General features: G+C 49.4%; 3 protein-coding genes across 3 annotated transcripts; 1 reads left to right on the top strand and 2 right to left on the bottom strand.

Annotated features, from left to right (window-relative positions):
- Nucleotides 1–771: 771 nt before the first annotated feature.
- SNIP1 (Smad nuclear interacting protein 1) lies at nt 772–4,352 on the bottom strand. The gene is made up of 4 exons (XM_048326751.1): nt 4,072–4,352; nt 3,896–3,998; nt 2,846–3,426; nt 772–2,251 (listed from the first exon to the last, which is right to left on the bottom strand). Exons 1-4 carry the CDS (start codon nt 4,350–4,352, stop codon nt 1,987–1,989), a joined length of 1,230 nt encoding a protein of 409 aa, XP_048182708.1. The 3' UTR covers nt 772–1,986.
- On the top strand, nt 4,331–8,278 carry DNALI1 (dynein axonemal light intermediate chain 1). The gene is made up of 6 exons (XM_048327180.1): nt 4,331–4,454; nt 4,578–4,672; nt 4,753–4,922; nt 5,440–5,618; nt 5,897–6,061; nt 7,005–8,278. Exons 1-6 carry the CDS (start codon nt 4,374–4,376, stop codon nt 7,038–7,040), a joined length of 726 nt encoding a protein of 241 aa, XP_048183137.1. The 5' UTR covers nt 4,331–4,373; the 3' UTR covers nt 7,041–8,278.
- On the bottom strand, nt 7,977–17,668 carry GNL2 (G protein nucleolar 2). The gene is made up of 16 exons (XM_048327177.1): nt 17,526–17,668; nt 17,363–17,447; nt 16,346–16,440; nt 15,727–15,866; nt 14,287–14,471; nt 13,968–14,034; nt 12,743–12,901; nt 12,075–12,188; nt 11,788–11,916; nt 11,337–11,441; nt 11,071–11,229; nt 10,808–10,924; nt 10,050–10,486; nt 9,337–9,416; nt 8,571–8,677; nt 7,977–8,157 (listed from the first exon to the last, which is right to left on the bottom strand). The coding sequence occupies exons 1-16, from the start codon at nt 17,587–17,589 to the stop codon at nt 8,008–8,010; spliced, it is 2,193 nt and encodes a 730-aa protein (XP_048183134.1). The 5' UTR covers nt 17,590–17,668; the 3' UTR covers nt 7,977–8,007.
- Between the last annotated feature and the right edge of the window lie 2,895 nt (nt 17,669–20,563).

The following is a 20,563-nucleotide window of genomic DNA, read 5'->3' as shown; positions in this document are numbered from 1 at the left end:
AAAAGGGATTTTACCTTGGTATTTATTTTAAGGATCCTTAGGTGCACATGTCCAGGTCACATGCACCGAAACGCACCCCACCGAGTCTCCCTCAAAGATCAGGTATAACATCATAGGTTTTACTAATTAGCAGATCTATCAAAGATTCCTCAAGGAGAGACTCGACTGAGCCCCCCTCCCCAAGGAGCCTTCCCCTGGATGGTTCTATCTTGGTTTACAGAATGTGTTCTGGAGAGGACCTTGGCGTCTGGGACACACTGATCCCTAGCTATGAAGCTTCTAAAATGTTGAGTCTCTCAGCTTGACAAACAAGTCCAAGAATGTAGGCAAAAAGCACTAAGAATACAGAAGTTGTAAAAAGGTATAACAGGGGTATAAAAGAAAAGGCAAAAAATCTTCATGGCATCATCTGGGGTCTTTAAGGTCCCTCCAAGCCAGACCTTTCTATGATCCTATTGACCCATGTCACTCTGATCCTCTGCAGTGACACTCGGGGGGCCGGTACAGCAATGATGTCACTTCGCATTCCTGTGTGAACCCTATCCGGGGACACAGAATGAGCCACCTTGGCCACACTCAGGTGAGAAAGGCCCAGCCAAGGGGAATGATACAAACCTGCAGCGCTAACAGCCTCTCCAGTACACAAATCGTGCCGTTTTAAACTTATTTGGTTTCTTTAATACAGAAACAAGTACTGAAACTTCATCTCTTCCAAGGAAAAAAAAAAAAAAAGGACACTAGAAAAATAGTACAACTGAAAGTAATCAGGGCTAAATTTAAAAATTGTTTATTTAAAAACCCTTGGAGTAGATATAAAGGAGCTCCTCCTGCTCAAACTCCATCCTACCCGTCTGAAATCCCACAGCAATGCCCCATATTTACACCATCCACGTGTACAACAAGCACCGTTTGTGTACAGTCCGTACACAGCAGGGACGAACAGGTGAGACCACAAACACCCAGGTGAATCAGTAAAGTGTGGGACATACACATTTAACATAAAGCAACATGGAGGAGACACCAAAGACTATGCAACTCCCAGTGAGTGGGACTGGTGCTTCTCTCCCTAAACACTCATTTCTTTACAGCGAGAAGACTGTGTTAAACAAGGGACTTGGGTAAGTTTTTATAAAAAGAGAACTTAAATAGTGCAAACTCTGGTTAAAACACGTCACCCAACCAAAGGTGTTTCTGTGTGACACAAACAAACCCTGGGGTGGGGTCAGAAATAATGGCTCCAGCATTCAACCCAGACACTCCACATCCACAACAGTTTCAGCATCGTGTGTGGGAACAGGAAACTGGGGGCCCTCAGCCCTCAGTCACAGTCTCATCACCTGAAATTCCAGGAACTGTTTAACTTCTGTTTCACATTCCTTTGTAATTTCCAGGCAGAATGCCACTGAAATGCCCATCCCTCAATCACCATGAGGCAAATTAAATAGCCAAAACATACAAATACATGAGGGTCTTTGCCACGTTTCTGCCATTTCAGCAGTGATCTGGGTAAATTCTCCTGTCAGGCCTCCCAACAGGCAGAAGAATTTGGCAAACTACTGAACAAGATGTGCATCAGGTACTCTTTAACTAACCTTTCAGTCTGTAGCATTTTCAAAGGGCTGTAACAAAACAAGTCATAAAAATAATTTTCCAGATGCTGTCTGTGTTTGACATGGTTTGCTGGAAGAGTCTGGCAACATCTGTGGAGGGTTTCCAGCACCAGAGCTTTCACGTCCAGGTGCTCTTCGGCTTGTTGGGGGAAAAATAAAATAAAAGTAAAGCTGTATTTCCTGATATGCAAAACTATCAAAGATGAATAATGAGCAAAATCCCCCAAAACAAACTATGGGAACAGACCAGCAACAGAGAAAGGACTTTAAGGCAACAAGAGGCATCAGTGCTGCGATGCTCCGTGTTCACATCCCAGTCCTGTTCAATTGCAAGGAGTTTCTCTCCTCTGCCCCTCCCCAACGTCTTCCTCATCCGTTAACTGTCAGACTCTTCCTCCTTCTCCTCATCTTCATCATCGTCCTTTGCATTGGCCTCAGATTTATCTGAGGATTCATGGAGCAGGACATACTCTCTGCTGCTGAACCCAAACTTGAGTACGTCCTTCTCCTTCAGTTCATAGTAGCGCTGGGGCTCGATGCGCTGGTTGTTGAGGAAGGTGCCATTCCCCGAGCCCAGGTCGATGATGTAGGGCCTCACCCTGCGGCCCACGGTGCCGTCAGCTCGGGTGTACTCCACCAGCCTGGAAAACAAAAACACTGGCTGAACCACCAGAGAGACAGGAAACGTGCTCCAAAAGCAGGTGAGACAGAAATTGTGCTCCGCGAGCAGGTCGGTTTGTGCCGTGAACACTCATCCATCCCGAGATCGGAACAGCCCAATGAGAGCAACAAGAAACTGTGTGAGACAGAGCAGGTTCTGAGAGAGGCTACATCATTCCCTAAACCTCCGATGACGTAACATAGCAACTCCTGCACCGGGACAGATGTTCTCCACGAGAGCTGGGCTATTCTCCAATACCAACAGGAGCCCCCTCTGCATCAGAGCACAGCAGCCCTCACTGGGAGAGAACAAACCAACAAACCTCTTCTTGAAATGCTTTTACTGTCAATCACACCTGGTAAGTTATTCCAACCTGGATTCACACCCCATTCTCTGTCTAACCCCGCTATATGATTTCTCTGCTTGTGGCTAAATTAGAGGAATTTCAGATATTTTTGGTCACTGCTGGGATAATCCACAGCAGTCACACATAAATTCCATTTCTATTTTACTGACAGTGAACTCGCATTTGGTTTGTGTGCTGTTTTCCTTCCGAAGTTCCCAAGCCACTCACCGGTACTGGAAGACGGCGTGCTGCTTGGAGCAGGAGGGGTGGTCGATGGGGATGTCGGCAATGCGGCGGTGCCGGCCCAGCAGGTACGCGCTCTGCCTGTGGATGTACATCACCGGCAGGAACTCGTCGTTCTTGAAGGGGTACAGGCGCCAGCGCGTCTTTGGGATGCGCGCCTCGGGGGGCTCGCTGTACTTGATCACCACCCCCCGGAACGTGTTGGTGTCCTCCAGCAGGGCCCCAGACAGCTCGAAGCTTGGCTTCTCCTTGTTCACAGCAGCTTTTTCTTTGGGTTTGCTCTCAGACTGCCGGAGCTCTGGGTTCTGGTCGCCGCTGCCCTCAGTGCCCTGTCGGTGCTCTCGCCTCCTCTCATTGTAGAACTCCCTCTCTGCCTGCTGCTCCCGCAGGTTCTGCATGTCCCGCTCATGGCCGCGAGTTCCCAGCCTGTCACTGGGGTTCTTCTTTCTGTCTGAGTGGTCCCTGTGCCTGTCCCGGTCACCACTCCTGTCCCGCCGGTGCTCCTGCTCTGATGGGTGTCTCTGCTTCCGCTCCTCATTCCCCCTGCGACAGTGATCATCTCGCTCCTGGAAAGGACAATCAGAATGAAAGAGCAGCAGATCTACCTCGGCCTTTCAGAAAATCCCAATCCTACACATGGAAAACACATACTGGGACAGGTGTGGGCAGATCTGACACAACATGGAACAGATTTCCGTGCCAAACTACTTGGGTTCCCACAATTTACACCAAATAAAGCACAAGAAACAGGCAGTGTCACCTGCTCCAGGCAAAGGACACAGCTCCCAGGGACGCCTGTGCTGTGGCACAGGCTGGGCTCAAACAGGAGCTCCAGTCACTGGTGGCACAGCCTGAGCTGGGAGGCGGGAGTTCCTGACTTGCCCAGATCCTCCCTCTGCTCATGGGACACGATGCAGGGCCCAGTCTGAACGGACAAGTAAAGAGACGCCTTCTGTACCCGGCACGGCCGAGTCTCCGGGAACTGCGTCCGCTGCGGCGCCCGCAGGGCCCCTCTGTACTCACAGCACCATTTACCTGCTTCACCCTCACGGCGCCGTGGTGCGGGCTGTGGCTGCGGCTCCTCCTGCCTCGCGGGGAGCGGCTCCTCCGCCCGGACCGGCTCCTCCGCCGGGGTGACCTGGGGAACAAGGGGAAGGCGTGAGCGGCGGGGCCGGGCCGAGCGTGGGGCCAGAGCGGCCGGGCCTCCCTACCTGCTGCCGCGGCTGCCCGCACGCGGCCCTGCCGGGCCCCGCCGCTCCTCGCCCGGCGGCGACGGGCTGCGCCGGGGGCTTCGCCGCTCGGCCTTCACGGCCGCCTCCCGCCGCCGCCGCTGCTCCCGGCGCCGCTCCCCCGCCGCCGCCTCCATGGCGCCCGTCCCGACGGGAAGTGCCGCCACTTCCGGCCCGCGAGCACTTCCGCCCGCGAGCGCTTCCGCGCGGGCGTTGCTGCGCCTGCGCGGGGCAGCGCGCGGTGGCGGCGGCGCGGTCGCCATGGTGACAGGGCCGCGGCCGCCATGGCGGCGCCGCCGGACTCGCTGCTGCGGTACTGCCCGCCCGCGCTGGTGTCCCGGCGGGGAGAGAGGGCCTCCGCGGGGGTGAGCGGGGACGGGGGGCACGCAGGGTGATACCGCGCTCCGCTGGGGGTGAGCGGGCCGGGGGCCGAGAGGACCGCGGTCCCCCGCCCGCTCCTACGGTGCTGTCCTCTCCTGTTCCCGCAGGGTCACCCCCTGAAGGGGACCCCCCCGCGAACCCCCGCGAGCATCCCCTCCACGCAGCAGCCGCAGGAGCTCTTGAACGCCATCCTGCCGCCGCGGTGAGCGGGGCTGGGCCGGGGCCGGCAGCGCCCGGCGAGCGCCCGGTGACTCCGGTAACGACCGGGTGCTTCTCTGGCAGGGAGTGGGAGGAGGCGCAGAAGCTCTGGGTGCAGGAGGTGTCCACCGCGCCCAGCACCCGCCGGGACGTCGTGCTGCTGCAGGAGCAGCTGGACCGGCAGCTGCAGCAGCGGCAGGCGCGGGAGACCGGGCTGTGCCCCGTGCGCAGGGAGCTCTACACGCAGTGCTTTGGTCAGTGCCCGCGGTGCTCGTGCTCCTCACACAGCTGACACTCAAAGGACAGGCTGTCAGGAGATGCCTACACATGAACACCAGCTTAAAATCCTCTTAGTTATCCTCTTAGTTGCGCTTAAACTAACAGTTTATTTAAAGTAACTTAAACCCGTGTGTACCTTACACACTCTAATGACAGAGAGCTGGTCTCTGAAAGGCGAGGGATGGCCCCAGGTTGGAGAGCAGGATCCTCTGCAAGCTCCCCCATAACTGCAACAAGTCATTACACATTTTTAAGTGTTTGCTATTACAGCTTTAGGGGATCAGCATCACTGGCATTACCTGAGGAGCTGTACCATCACTTGGCTTTTACCTGCTGCACTTAATGCTACAGCTGCAATGTAACAAAACAAATCAATTACTACTATTCTAGTAAATTCTTGGTTGTGTGGTGCAGGGAATGGGTAAGAGGAGCAGCTCTGGCCCTGTGTGTGTCCAGCACTCCCAAAGAACAGGCTATTGTTCTTATTTGCAGACGAGCTGATCCGCCAGACCACGGTGAGCTGTGCAGAGCGGGGGCTGCTGCTGCTGCGGGTCCGGGACGAGCTGCAGCTGACCCTGTCTGCCTACCAGGCGCTGTACGAGAGCAGCGTAGCCTTCGGCGTGCGCAAGGCACTGCAGGCCGAGCAGGGCAAGGCCCACATGGAGAAAAGGGTGAGTGGGGCTGTTCACCCCATGGTAGATGGGGTGAGCGTTCTGCATGTGCTACAAAACATGATAGCAAATTTTATATCCTTAAATCCATTGTTTCCATTTCCACGGGATGGCGGCAAAGACCATCAAAATATTCAGCTCACTGTCCTTGGGCTTAGCTGCACTTCTGAAGCTTGTTCTACAGCTTTAAAGACTGTACTACACACACCTTTGTCCTGTCTTAACTGCAAATTGACTATTTGCCAACAAAACTTGAGACATCCGTACTGTTTTCAAAGATTGCAGAGCTGGAAGAGGAAAACAGGGAGCTGGAAAAACAAGTGAGCGAAGAGAAAGCAAAATGTGAGGCTATTGAAAGGCAAGAAAATGAACGGCGAGAAATAGAAGAGAAGAAACACAGCGAAGAGGTTCTGTTCCTCAAACGGACAAACCAGCAGCTGAAGGTCAGTAAAAATCCAGAATTCCAAATACTAGTGGTAAAATTCTCATTAAAACCATTAAAGCCCTAGTAACACAACACACCATTTAACATTAAATATTACCCAAGAACAACTGTGCAGGGACTGGATAATTATTTGTGCATGTGGCTTTGGGGAGAACAGAGCTTCTGCTCTGTACTTCATTTTTAAAAGGAAGAAAATCCCACATCTTTTGAGTAAGGAAAGAATGTCACCCTGAACAACATCAAATGTTTCTGGCTACAGCTAAAAATATTTCCCTTAGAGCAAGCTGCTTTTCCTGCAGATCCTACTTTCTAACCCACATTTTCAGGCTGTCTTGGAATGTTTTAGGACACAAAATCTTGGATCAGATGTATGTGTTGCCCCTGAATCCATTTCTTCCTTGAAGAACCTGTACTTCACCAGCTGTGTGTGCCACTGCTGTGGGTTACTGTGGTGGCTGCTCCCATCAATCCACTAACTGGCATCAAGTTGTCTCAGTAATCACAAAACTTGCTGTTCCCCGCTACTCTTGTCCCAGAGTCAGTTTGTGTTCCAAATGCTAGAGAGCCAAATACTTAATTTAGCTCACATAGTCCAGCCTGAAATCGGAGAATTCAGACCACTGTTTCAACAGCTTTTATTTAATTTCCCCCTCGATGCTTCACATTCTAAACCGAGTCTCTCATTGTACGGAGCCAAGGCCAGCTCTGTTCCCCCCAGAATGCAACAAGTGTGCATGCCAGGAACGACAAACTAATTTATAAAACATGTAGGAATGGAACGGCTGGGGAACAAATCTGGCCTGGCTCTCCTGGCAGCAGTGCAGCGTCCCTCAGCTCCTCACAGTGAACATGCAACAGAAAATGTAGCCCTTCATAGCACTGCAGGTTTATTTTTTATGTTAGGGAATCTAATTTGTCTCACTGTCTCGTTTGTTTTTCAGACCCAACTTGAAAGCATTGTTGCAGCAAAGAATTAATTGTTCTGTTGTCCTCAAGGCAGGCTCAGAAGAGCTGTCAGAGCAAGAAGCTTGCAATTAGTGACAAAGATTTGTCTTCCTAAAACGATCTTGAGTTTTCACTTACCAGTAACAGCAGGCAGTGTAACTGTGTTCTTTCTCTCTTGAAGAGTTGAAATTCAAGAACTTCATTAATTACTGTTCCCTCTTTCAGTGCCATCTCAGCAGTCAGCTCTTTGAACAGTGAACTTGTCTGGGACTTGCCTGTTGGTAACGTGCTAATGACCTTCAAAGCAATAACTAATATTTTTAAATGCAAACTTCTGACATTATTAATTTGAAAATGTTGTAGAAGATATATAAAAGTGTCTACAAGAAATATAAGTCACATGCACCAAGAAAGAAATGGCGGCTCACTCTTGGACAGGTGTCTTGGGGGTATTTCCTTGAGTACCTGCAAGCTGGTGTCAACTGTACATCAAAATCCCTTGTTGGAACCATCAGCAGTAACTGAGCACAGGCAACACCAAAGCTCTGGGTGTGATCGTTTCTAGTGAAATGAAGGGGCATGATGGCAGTCATAGATTCACTTCTCAATGGAAGCAAATGAAATCCCTGCTTGAGGTACCTGTGTAAGCAGCTGGTTACATAGCAAGTGAACATGGGAAAGAGAATTCCCTGTAGTCATGTGAAAAACCCCATAAAGCCAGTTTCCAGAAAAAAACCCACCCAAACCCCACCACTGAGCAACACTGGAATAGCTGCTTGGCTACTGCAGTGTTTGCTGGCCTGGGACGGTGATGTGGAAATACCATCAGCTCCAACTGCAAAAAGAACTTTCAGATGATGCAGAAACAAAGAGAGATGCTGCTCCTGGGGCCAGGACAGACCGGTCACACTGGGCTTTGAACAGGAACCACAAGTTTTATAGTAAAAAAAGCCACCGCATACTAGAGCTGTTTTATGTAAAATTTAATAGAATAAGCAGCTATTGCTTATGTTTGTATTTTTTGTGCTTTGATCTTTGTTCCTCCAAGCCAGTTTTTTTCTTGTTCTTATTCTTATTTTTCACGTTGTGAGTTTCATAATACCGGACTCCGACTTTCTTGGAGCGCTGCTGCCTCTCGGCTCGTCTCCTCTGCAAACACAAAACACATTAGCAAATCCCCAGCATCCAGAGTCTCAGTGTCTGCAACTCTCCAATGGTGTTCACTTCGCATTCCACATGCCTTAAGTAAAATAAATAATTTCAAACAAAATGTTACTAATATGACTCTATACGGAACCCACCCCCACCAGCTCTTCTGACAGTAAGCTCCACTTCAGTCTTTTCAGAGGAAGTCAGCAAGATACAAGATGCAGTCTGGTGTGCAGAGTCAGGTAAGAGGGGTGTAACAGAAGTTGTGACAGAATATTCATAAGAGAATCAGTTTTCATTCCCCTTCTGTTCATGCCCAAAGTCTCAAAGCTCTTCAGTGATAACAGGCAATCCAAGGATAAAAAAGCCAGCTTATTTCCCTGCTCAGTTGTACTATAGGAAATCACACTTACTTCTTTGGATGTGAGTTTCTTACAAGGCTGTTTATCCAACTGGTCATCATCATCATCATCATCACCTTCCTCTTCTGCTTTCCTCTTTCTTTTCTTCTCTGTGCTGCCTGCAAACAGCAGAGATCACACACTTGGTATCTTCCAGAACACTCATTTGTTTGAAGAACTGAGGTCACCATCTCCTCAAGCAACATATTCCCTTGGCTGCATTTAAGAGTTTCTACCCAAACAACATGAATGTTCCTCACAAGAGAATCATCAGCTATTACAGTGAAAACTGCTCTCAAGAAGCAGATTGTTCCAGCCCCATTCAAGTCCAGGAAAATTCCAGTCCTGTCTCCCACCCAATTGTGCCTTTACTCAAACTGACTACAGCAACTGAAGCTATAGCAAAACCTATAGCCTGAAGTATCTCTGCTTTTATAACATCCCAAACCCCGTCCACTCCTTCCTGTGTAACACCCCAGCGAAGGGGAGCTGCTTTGGCTGCAGCCTGCCCAGAGCCCAGGCTGCTGGAACTCAACACTTGCCCTCACTGTATCTTCCCTCACCAAGAGGGATGTCTCCCATCACACAAGTGTTCTATAGGAAGGCTACAGCAGCTCAGCAGCAGCCCTCGGGTCAGCTGAAGGGAGATTTCAGTAGTTTTAGGGGAAAAGAACTTGCACACGGGATCCAATGGATGCTTCTCCCCTTAACGCCCTTTTTGCTCTGGCTCATAGGATTTCCAAATGTAGATTAAGAACATCTACTAATCTTGTTTTACCTCTGTCTTCAATTTCTTTGGGTTCTTCAGCCTTCTGCATGGATTTTGCAAACACTTTGTCACTCAGTCCCTTAGGGATTCTACAGAAGATAAAACCAGTAATAAAAGATTGTTGTTACACAAACTGTGACCACCTCTGAGAAGCCATTGGACTCCAGCAGATCCCCGTCAGCATCAAAGCCACAGTCTTTGCACGAAAATATTGCAGTACCCTTGTCACTGGAGTTGCTGTGCCCGTGCGCTATGTGAGAGAGAAAACGAAGCACTCAAACCTTGAAATCTCAGTCCTCACAAGGCTGGTGAGTGAGCTTTGCTAAAACTGGGCCAGCTGTATGGGCCAGGATTCTCTGCACATGCACGAAGACCCAGGCATATCCAGCCTTGGTATTACCCAACATCAAGGAGAGATCCAAGGACAGTATTGCTGCCCAGAGTACAAAGAAAATGGTAATTTTAATCCATAGTTTAAGAGGCAGCTTTCCAAAAGTGAGAACATTTTTAATTTGCTGGTAAATAGCACTTCTTGGAATAATCTTTCAAAAACAAACTGCTACTTGGCCAAATTTCCAGCCCTTATAGCTAAGCCAGATAAGCTGTGGCAACTTGTGTGTGGCAGCACAGGGGAACTTTGGCAAGTCAAGAATGGAGTCAAACTACAGCAGAGCCTCATCAATCCTTTTTTCCCCTGCAGTGTATTGGACAGATTCAGGTACCTTATTGCTGAGAATCTCTTGGCCTTGGCTTTATCCAGAAATTTTTTGTATTTTGCAATCTTGTCCTCCAAAGCCCTAAGAACTGCTTTAGAGCTCTCCTGGGCACCTGGTGCAGCCACCTGCAATTGCTCCTCTCCCGGATCCTGATGTTGCTCATTCTCCTCTTCCTCCTCCTCCTCCTCCTGCTTCTCCTCTCCAGAGGAATCATCGTCTGTGTCATCAAAACCTGGCACATCCACAGGAACCAGGTCTTCTTCTGAGAACTGAGGTGCCACATTAATCCTGCCGAAGTTCTGCCGAACGTGGGACATGAGCTGCCTGATTTCGGTGTTTGTGTTGTTACCCTCTTCTGGTCCCACACCTGATGCCACTGACTCAGAGACTTTCTCCTCAGTACTATCTTGGCTGGATGTCACAGATGCTTCCAACACAGGAGGCTGCAAGGAAGAGCATCATGGATATATTATCCCCCAAAGTCTGTCCTACCATCTTCAGGAACCATTTCCATTTTGTCTCTTTGGAAAAAGCCTAAGATGACAACGTGATTACTGACATTTCTGGTAGTCAGTAATGGCTCAGACATCTCTGTAAAGAGCACCTGGTCTTCACCAAATTCAAGTGTCACTGAAGGACCAGGCTTGGGCAGAGCCCAGGACATGCACTGCCCAAGTCTCATGGCACTCTGGGAAAAGCAGCAGTGAATACCATTAGGAAAATCAAATATGTGGGAAGAGGAGGCACAAGCATCACATTCTCACCTGGGGACCTGGTTGACCTGGTTCTGCATTTGGTGGCTTCACAAAAAAAGGGATTCTGCCCCTCTGCCAGTCATTGAGAACCATCTTGCTCACAGTCTGCAAGTCAGGCTCACCGCCCTGAAAAAACACAGGAACAATTTATGTCTGTGTTTGCAGGGCACACAGCCCTCCCATGCCCTGTAAGCAATAGAAACATTCCCATGTCCCATGTTCAGAACAGGCCACATGCTCTTCCAGCCCGCAAATGCAGGAAGATGTTGCACCTTTAGCAGTTTTCCAGTCCTAGCAGCAAGTTTTTCAAGGAAGTCTTCTGTATCTGTCCAGGAATCAATTTTGTATGTCTTCTTGATGTATTCTGCTTTGGCTCTTTCCAGCACAGCACCAATATGGTCTTCAGGGCTCTTAATCTTTTCAACTTGAACCTGAAAAGACATGGTAGAGGATCAACCCTTGGAAGTGTGCACTCATCCCTCTGAGACCATCACAGTGACAACAGGAAAGCTTTCCAGCATCCAGTGCAGACACATACCACTCCCTTCAGCACAATGTCTGTCTCCGAGTCTCCTGATGGATAAACCACCCCGGGGCAGTCAATGAGAAAAATCCGCCGCATCAAGGTGATGTACTGCCAGACCTGAAAGACATCAGCAGTTCCCTATCAGTGCCTTCCACACAGTCCTTGTTTAATTTTTGAAGACCAGAGTCAGAGAAACAGAGCCTGACCCAGTGTTTGGATCAGGAGAGCACAGACAGGGAACGAGGGCAGCTGAGCGTTCCCATCACAGCACTGCAGTAGAGCAGAGTGGGAATTTGGGAACGCTGCCAGAGCAGTGCCTCAGAGCAGGGACTGTCCATTAGCCTCTCCTCAGTGTCACACAACCTGTGCAGGTCAGTGCAGAACTTGACAAGGTCATTAGGCTGATTTCACATGAATTCTGCCTTCGACCACATTTGTATCTTTAACACAGGGATGTTCCTACCTTTGTTTCCCCTGCAATGGGGGCGACGCTGCAGACCTTCTTGGACCGCAGGGTATTGATCACTGAGCTCTTGCCAACATTGGGATAACCAATGAATCCTACACTGATCTGCTTCTTGTCAGAGTGTAACTGGTGAGAAATAACACATCCTTTTACACCTCGGAGTGAGGGAATTACCTCCTGAATTACCACGGCAGTCCTGAACCCCAAATGCTAACAAAGCAAAAGACCACACAGTAATCCCCCCAACCAACCACAGATCCCCAAAATTGTTCTGGACTTTGTACCTTTCCAAACTGCCTTAGGAGCTGTATGAAAGCACCTTTGCCAAATGGGTTTGTGAGGCTGGCATGGAAAGCGAGTGTTGGATACTCCTGGGAAAGGACAGCAACCCAGCGCTTCTGGAGAGGCAAAGAGGACTGGGTTAGAGACCCTGGGCTGGAGAGTGACACTATGTGCTCAGAGAGGACACAGCATCTGCACTGGGCTCACAACTGCAACTGGCCATGAACATTGCTAGGGAAGAACCTTTGAAGCACTTCCCCAACCCAACAGCCAAAAGCACTGAGTATTGTTTGTATAAAAGACAAACAATTTCCCAAAAACGCCTTCACTGCTAGCTAAAACTCATTATTTTAATGACATAAATCAAACCAGCTGGGGTGGATATGGATCCTAGGCAGACTAACATTCAGCATACTCTGGAGACAACAGCTGAACTGAACTCCAGACAGAGGAAGTAGGGAATTTGTGGCTGGTGTGTGTTGCTCAACTTGGCCAAACTTGGACAGATTTACATGGTAATTGTTACTTTTACTGCAGGCAAGCAGAGAACTCCCAGTGCCCCAGTTGCAGTACGCCCTTTCAGACCAGCATGGGGACTGGCATGGAGCTACAGCATAGCTACAACAGGAACAAAGAAGGTCCATGGAATAATAGGCAGGACTGTGCTTACAGTGGCCCAAGTAGGAACGAGATCACATTTGTTCAGGACAAAAATGAGATGTTTCCAGTGCTTCTCCTTTTTAAGGTAGGATTCCACATGAGGGGAGCGAGTGCCTATGGGATCCCGAGCATCAAGAACTTGAACAACAACATCTGATGAATCAATCACCTGAAAAATAAAAAATTCACACTGAAGTAAAGGATTTTGCAGAAAGCAAAATATCTGTACCTCCCAAATGAAAACTAGTCATATTTGAAACTACATCATTAATTTTAAAACCTTGTATCCTTCACAAACTGCTACTTCCCCACAGACTAGTGAAGTTCAGACTAACATCCACTGATGCTCCACTCTCTGTTCTCCTAAATCCCCTCCAAATTCAGCCTGGACAGCTGAATGACTTTTACCTGTTCTTATGCACCAGGGAAAGAAAACACTACACTCAAATGGGAAAACTAAATGGCTGCAGCACACAAACCCCCAGTGTTTGTCATCCATTCAGCAACAGCTCCCTTCTACCATTTCATAATGGATCAGGGTATAAAGGATGTTTTCTGGATCAATATGAAACACACAACCAAGCAGGAACCTGCTGTTAGTCCACTAAGTAACTACAGCAGGGAGCTGTCATTTTACAACTTGCTTCAAGCCAAGTGAATTTGTTTCACAGCTTTTTCCTGCAGTTTTGGCAGCCTCTTAGTGAAATCTGTTTTGCTCAATCATTCCGAGTGCTTTTAGATCCAAATGAAAAGGTTTTAAGCTACATTCAGAAATTCAGAGCAAAAAGTCAGGCAATTTCACACCTAAGAGTCACTGAGAGCACACAAACTGCTCATACCACCCCAATTCACTCAGTCTCCAGCTCTCTGGCAGCCATGGCAGCTCATGGGGAATTGAGGGTCAGAGCTCTCCCAAGATGACCCTATCAACATGCCAGCTGTTTTTAGCCTAAAGAAACTTAAGGGAACATGACTCTTTTACTTGTGGTGAAGACCCAGGAATCCAAGAGAAACTTACATCTTCACTCTGCCAGTCCTCTTCTAGACCATGGATTTTGAGAATGTTTGTTCCTGTAGGACAAGAGCTCAAGAACCAAGCTCAGCCAGGCAGAGATTTGGAAATGAAAATCTACTCTTTCTCATTGTTGCTGTACAGGATTTCAATGCTGTGCTGAAGCCCCTAACTGTGTAAAGGCTGACAGATGTGACTGCTGCAAATTCCAAGTGCCATTTACCTTGTAGAGCTCACCCCAGATTCTTTTGGACTGTCCTTTCTTAAAGATTTCCTCTTGTGCTTCATCCCTAGAAGACATCACCAGAAACATCAGCAACCACAGATACAGGGTCAGGGTCTTCTTCTCTTCTCTAAAGCCATTTACAGACAAAAGATGGGACAAAGCCCAAGTAATAGTTGGTATTTAGCCAAAATCCCATATTCAGCTTTCCTTACTCCTCACACAGTAACAGCATTCATGGAGGTACCAGATACTTCTTTAAAAACAAGGCTGGCTTTTCATACATGTAAACAATGAAACATTCTTCCTTTCCAGTCACCTTACACCGGTGTCCTCTGTCACCAGGTCTCGGTCTTTGCCCTGGTCATAAGACTCTGACGAGGCCTCAGCATTCTCCACCAGAGATTGCACGTCACTTGCAGACAGAGTTGGTCTTTTCCTTTGTGATTTGGGGCCAAACGTTGTTTCAAATGTTTCTGTGTCAAGAATGTGAACTCTGGAGGTCTGAGGGAAACATAGGTTGGTAAAAAAATAAACCCCAAGTACCATTTTTTCCATCTCTCATGACACACAGTGAAGGAGCCCCGACTTCAGCACAGCCCTGGCAGCCTGTAACAAGTGACAGGCACTTCCCTAACAAAGTTTGAGTTTTCCAGCTCAAGCTTTGAGAAACACAAGAGTGGATATTTAATAAGCAACAAAACATTCTGCACTTGCCAACAAACCATGCTTCAGTTCTTCCACCATAAATGGTGTCAAATGCAATTACAACAACTGTGATGAAAATTCAGCTGCTATCTTTGATCATTTCTTATTTTTCTAACAAGAGCACAAATCTCGCCAAATTCTCAGATTTTTGTCAGGGATAATTACAATCAAAATTGCAGTTTTAAAAGCTTGCAATGAAAGCTGGTTTTTCTTGGAACAGCAAACAATCTATCGCTGAAAGCAGCAATTTGTTTTTGCAATGCACATTTTAACACAACCTTTCCCCTAATTTAAATAACGTTCTTATGACATGAACTTAGAAAGTTTCCATATGACAAAATAGCTACCAAGAGTCCAAAGTAATGGTTTAGACACCGTGAAAAAATATGGCAGCAACTAAAACTTGATGTACTAGAAACAAAGGCTGAATGAACAAGAATTTCTGATACAGGATAAAACACACGTGTTTGAGTTCAAATTCATCGCATGAGGGTCTGCAGTGCAAAGCAGCCTCAAAAAAGGCCCAGGAGCTGTTAGAAGCATTAGAACATCAGCTGGCACACGAACCTAGCAGAAATTAGATCATAGTATGATAATATCATAACCTATCACAGAAGGCTTTGGGCTGGAAGGGCCCTTAAAGCCCATCTCGTTCCTCCCCTGCCACAGGCAGCGACACCTTCCACTAGCCCAGGGTGCTTCAAGCCCCACCCAACCTGGCCTTGGACACTTCCAGGGATCCAGGGGCAGCCACAGCTTCTCTGGGCACCCTGTGCCAGGGCCTGCCCACCCTCACAGGAAATAATTTTTGGGGTAATCTCCTATTGGAAAATGAGAATTTTTATTAAATAATGTATCTCTCTTCACCATCACACTCGATGCCCAAAGTGACAGGGAACCAAAACCATCCTTCCCAAGGAATCCACTGCCCCTCCTAAGGCTTCCAGAACCCAGTATTTCCCCAGACTGAGCAGAGACAGCACAGCTGTTCACAGGTAAATCACTGTCCTGGCAGCCCTGTGCACACACCTGCACAGCGAGTGATACCCACGTGTGGTTTGATCCGGTCATAGAACAGGGACATGGGCAGCTTCTTTTGCTTCATGATCACCCTGTAAGGATCTTTCATCACAGTCTCCATCTCCTCCTGGAACTTCTGTAGGGATGATTGCTTGATCACACGAGTATTTCCTGCATGTAAAAAACAAAGATTACACCTGGTCATTCCTGATCTTAACTGCTCCAAAGACCCTGGGGACATTAATAAAACATGAACTTTCCATCTAGGATCAAACATACCAGTGACAAACCCTGAGGGTTTTACTTGAGACCAACCCCAAATAGCACAAATAGGCAGCCAATCCCTTTCTTTTCCACCATTTAAATGAAATTTTAAAAGTATCTCTAGGACACTTAACAGCCATACGCATAGGCAAACCCCAGGAAATGCCCATAGCAGCCAAAATAACCACTCTTAGGGGAGTGTGTGGAAAGCAAACCCCCAAAGCACAGGTACAGGTGAGGGCGGACAACAGCAGGGGTCCCTCACCTTCCCTTTCAGCACCTGTCCCACACAGCTCTCAGACCACCACTCCAAAACTAACACCTTTCAACACACTAAGTTCAACAGCTTTTAAGCTTTCTGAGTCTGGAAGTTGGACAAAACTCACCAAACCATTTGATATTTGGTTCCACTCTTGCAACTGTGCCCGGTGCCACTGTTGACTGATACTGCAGAGGTTTGATCACTTTGCCATGTTTGTTCCTAAGGGACAATTGCAGACATGTCAGTGCACAGGAGCAGCACTGACCCCTCCAGCCCTTGTGTGTACCAGGCCAGAAGCAGAGCCACGAAATGCAGAGAGACCCTTCACCTACAGCCGGCTCTGCTGCGCGTTCTGTGCAGGTGAGCTAATCCAACCCTGAGCGGCAGCGATGGCAGTCAGAGCCCTTGCTCTCACTCCAGCCTGGCCAGACCCTCCCTGCAGCTGGTTGTGTCAGCCCAGGAAGGGCTCATGGGGCTGCAAAAGGCATCAAGTACCATTTTCTAGTAAATCCCACTGTGTTCTCTCATGGAGCCTTTTAACCAGTTCTGCCCACCAGCTCTGCAGGACTCATCAATACAGGATTCACCAGATGAGACCTAGTTTAAATTCAGCAATATTTCAAAATCCCTCCTCCCAGTTTGCTCTCCAAACAGTGGGAAATTTGGCAAAAGAAACCAAAAGTGCTGACGTGAAACAAGACTCTCAGAACTGCCATGGCACAGACACGGTGGGCGTTGCTCCCCTGCCAGCGATCCCTGAGTGCAGCACAGGGGGTGCTGCAGCAGGTCCCTCCTTGGGGCACAGGGGGACCCTCTGTGAAGACGCTGAGGGGAGCTGAGGTTCTTCAGGCATTTTGGGGGGAGGAGCTTTTGAGCTACGCTGCTGTGGGAAATTCGGGAATTCTGGGTGTTTTGGGTCTCATGACATTCCAGGCAGATGCATCGAGTGTTTCCCAGCTGTATTCCTGGTACATCGCTGGGCTGCTGAGAGCTCGGGATCAAGCTCCCCAGCTCACGGGCTTACAGAGCACACGATGCAGTGACACCGTGCCAGTAAAGAGGCGTTCTGTCGCCTGTCCCTGGCGCGGCCCTGCCCGGCCGGTACCGGGAACGCGGCCAGGCCACGACCCACCGCGCTCACCTGCGCTCCTTCTGCCGATACATGTTGAGGCGCCGGATGGTCGCTCGGTCTCGCATGTTGTTCCCTCCCTCGCCCCCGACGCGATCTGCGGAGACAAGAGAATATCAGCCCAGGTCCGGTCCGGTCCGGTCCTGCCCGGCCCGGCCAGCGGCTCCGACCGTACCGGGGTTGGTGCTGGCGCGGGAGGGGTTGATGGAGCAGCGGCCCTTGTACCGCGGCTTCACCATCGTGGCGGTGCCGGTGGCGGGCCGGGCCCGGAGCGCTCGGGACGGGCCGGAGACACGCGCGCGGCACTTCCGGCGCGCGGCAGCGTTTGACGCACTTCCGGGAGCCGCCGCGCGGCGCCGCAGACGCGGGCGGCGTCTCCGGGCAACCACGTGCGGGCCCGGTTGCCCCGGCAACACGTGGGCTCGGCCCCCGCCCGGCCCCGGGAGTCCCGGGGTCCCCCCATGTCCCCCCGCGTTCCCCACATGCCCCCGTGTCCCCCATGTGCCCCTGTGCTCCGTGTCACACCCCCGGTGCCCGCCCCGGAGCGCTGCGGTCTGGCCGGGTCCGGCCCGGGGCCGCGGGGTGTTTGAAGGCCCTGGCGGGGGCGCTGGCACGGGAGCCCCCATTGTTTGGGAGTTGCTGTTTGTTCACAGACGCATAATGGGAATAGCTCGGGAGAGCGACAGTAACGCTCCCTGCCACTCGCTGCTGTGTGGGGGCTGCTGGTGGGCCACTGGGGCAGCGGGAGGGGCACTGGGGCTCCTGGAGGGCACTGGGCTGATGGGGCCACTGCGGCTGCTCGTGGGACACTGGGGCGGCTGCTGGGGCACTGGGGCAGCCGGAGGGGCACTGGGGCTGCTAGAGGGCACTGCCGCAGCAGAGACTCAAGCACAAAGCAGTGCTGGTGGGTGTTTAGAGGCGCACCGGGCTGCTCTTTCTGGGTTACTGGCAAAGAATTTTAAAAATTAGCAATAACAACACTGGTGTTTTATGTGCTTGTAAAGAATTGCATGGACAGTGCACTAACAAATCAAATCTGTGCAAGTTTTGTGTCCAAAGTCTAAGTCCACATTCATGTTACTGCCAGATTTTAATAGCAATTTGAAAGCTCCTCACCTAGGGGAAATGAACAAAGCTGAACTGAAACAGTGTTAATTGATACCAGAGCTTGGGCTAGGGCCAAGCTCAGCACCTTGGGGAATACTTCCCCAAAACACAGCTCTGGCCCATCCTTCCTAAACACTTATTAGCAGCAGAGTTTTCCCAGCCAGTGCAATGTCCTTCTGGTGCTGCTAATGCTCCTTTAAACCCAGAACAATAACAGAGCTGCTGGGATTTTGTTCTTTTAATGATTTTCAGCGTTGCGCTGTGAGGTGTAGAGTCCCTGCTGTACAAGGGAGCCATGATGAGTCAGGCCTTGGGACATGTTTTGTAAGACAGAGTCTGGAGTTGGAGGCTGTTTGGCTTAAGCCTACACGTTCTGGTTTTTCTCTTAATAGAATTATCTGTGCCTTGGGCATTGAAAAAGTACATATTGATGTGGGCATAAAAAATCAATTCCAAATTGTAGATAATTGTTTAAGCTATCAGACTAGAGGCTCATGTAGAAGAGTTTTCCCGAGACAAGTGTGTTTTCTATTACAGTCGATATCAATCTGTCAGAAGAGCCTTTTGATTTTCAAAATTTTAGACTAAATAGTTGAGTAATACTTGCTCTGCTCTCCCCCACTCTTTCTTCCTTTCCCTTAAGAAAACTCCCTCTTTATTGTTAGCAAGAGATCTTGGGGTGCAGCCAGAAAGTCACCATCTCTTTCTGTGAGAGAACAGACCGAGCGAGCCAGCTTTGGGCAGGAGGTTGTGGCAGGGAGAACTTGTCTTGGGGATGCCCCAGAGTTGGGTGCTGAATTCCCAAGAGGTTGGAAACACTGTTGGGAGGGCTCAGGCCCTTTACCCAGCCATGCTTGCAGCATGCCTCACACCCCCATTGGGGTGGGCTACGAGCCTGGATTTTCTCTCACAAGAAAAGATCCTACTGATAATGTGTGGGACCTGCATTCAAACTGGCACCTTCCTGCTGCACTTCCCTCACTCTCACATATTCCCTAACCCAAATTCCATCACTGGGGCCAGCAGCTGGTGTTTAACTTGCAGCATCCCTGAGGCTGCGGCTGTTTACTGTGTATCTGATAACGTGCCAGTCAGATATTTTGCTCCACTCAAGTGATGTTTTGTTGCTCTATGACTCAGAGCTTTTCCTTTGCTATTGATGCATCCCCCCCATTTCAATCTTTAGCTTTTTCTTGTTCTATTACCATTGGCTGCAGCAGGACACTGTCTGTGCCACAACCAGCCAGGACAACGGAGTCACAGATTGTCCATCGCCTCTGCTACGTGGCCTCAGCTCCTCAGCACCACTGTCCCAACCAGAGCTGAAATGAAATAATTTTGAGTTTTATGTGGCCTCATCATTGTCAGATCCCAGTGAATGCAGTTACGTGATGCCATCGGAATGACTCATTCCCATAATTACATATGTTCTGAGGGGTTATTCCCATTGTGTTATTAAAAACTAGTGATGTTGGAGTTTTGGCAGGGACTGTCTTCCTTGTATGATCTACAGATTTTGTCAATTAAATGAAGGAAAAGTAGATTTCCAAGAGTTCAGAACAAGACTGGACTTGCACTCTGAGCCCTTTCTCAGTGTGGTATTGAGCTCCTCTGTTTTATTTAACAGGATAAAGCAGCATCAGCCATCTCCCTCTATTGCAGCAATTCCCTGCAGAGCACAAGGATTTTGTAGCTCATCTTCAAAATCACAGCAGAAGACATTGTAGGCAGTTTATCAACACAGTAGCTTTCCCAGTTCCGTTCCTCAGGCACGGCTTCCCAGGGATTCAGCTGGCAGGAGCAGGAGGCAGGGCTCCTTGGCAAAAGGCTCCAGGTGTGACAGCTCTTGAATAGGAAAAACAAAGTGATCCTGGATTGTTGCCTTGGATTTGGAGTTCCCAAAACGGTGACTGAAAGCAACAGGGGAAGTCGGGAGGGAGGAGAAAACTAAAGTCAAGGTAAAAGGCAAAAAGGTGTAAGAGGACTTTGAGAGCCCAGGCTGAGCTGTGCCAGCGGGATGGAGCCCTCGGAGCGTGCAGCGGGCTCAGAGCTATGCAGGCTGCAGAGCCCTCGGCTTCACTCTGGGAACATCTGCCAGCACCGCGG

Source organism: Corvus hawaiiensis, chromosome 23 (assembly GCF_020740725.1).
Source record: "Corvus hawaiiensis isolate bCorHaw1 chromosome 23, bCorHaw1.pri.cur, whole genome shotgun sequence".
Lineage (NCBI taxonomy): Eukaryota > Metazoa > Chordata > Aves > Passeriformes > Corvidae > Corvus > Corvus hawaiiensis.
This window is presented reverse-complemented; position numbering and strand designations above follow the sequence as displayed.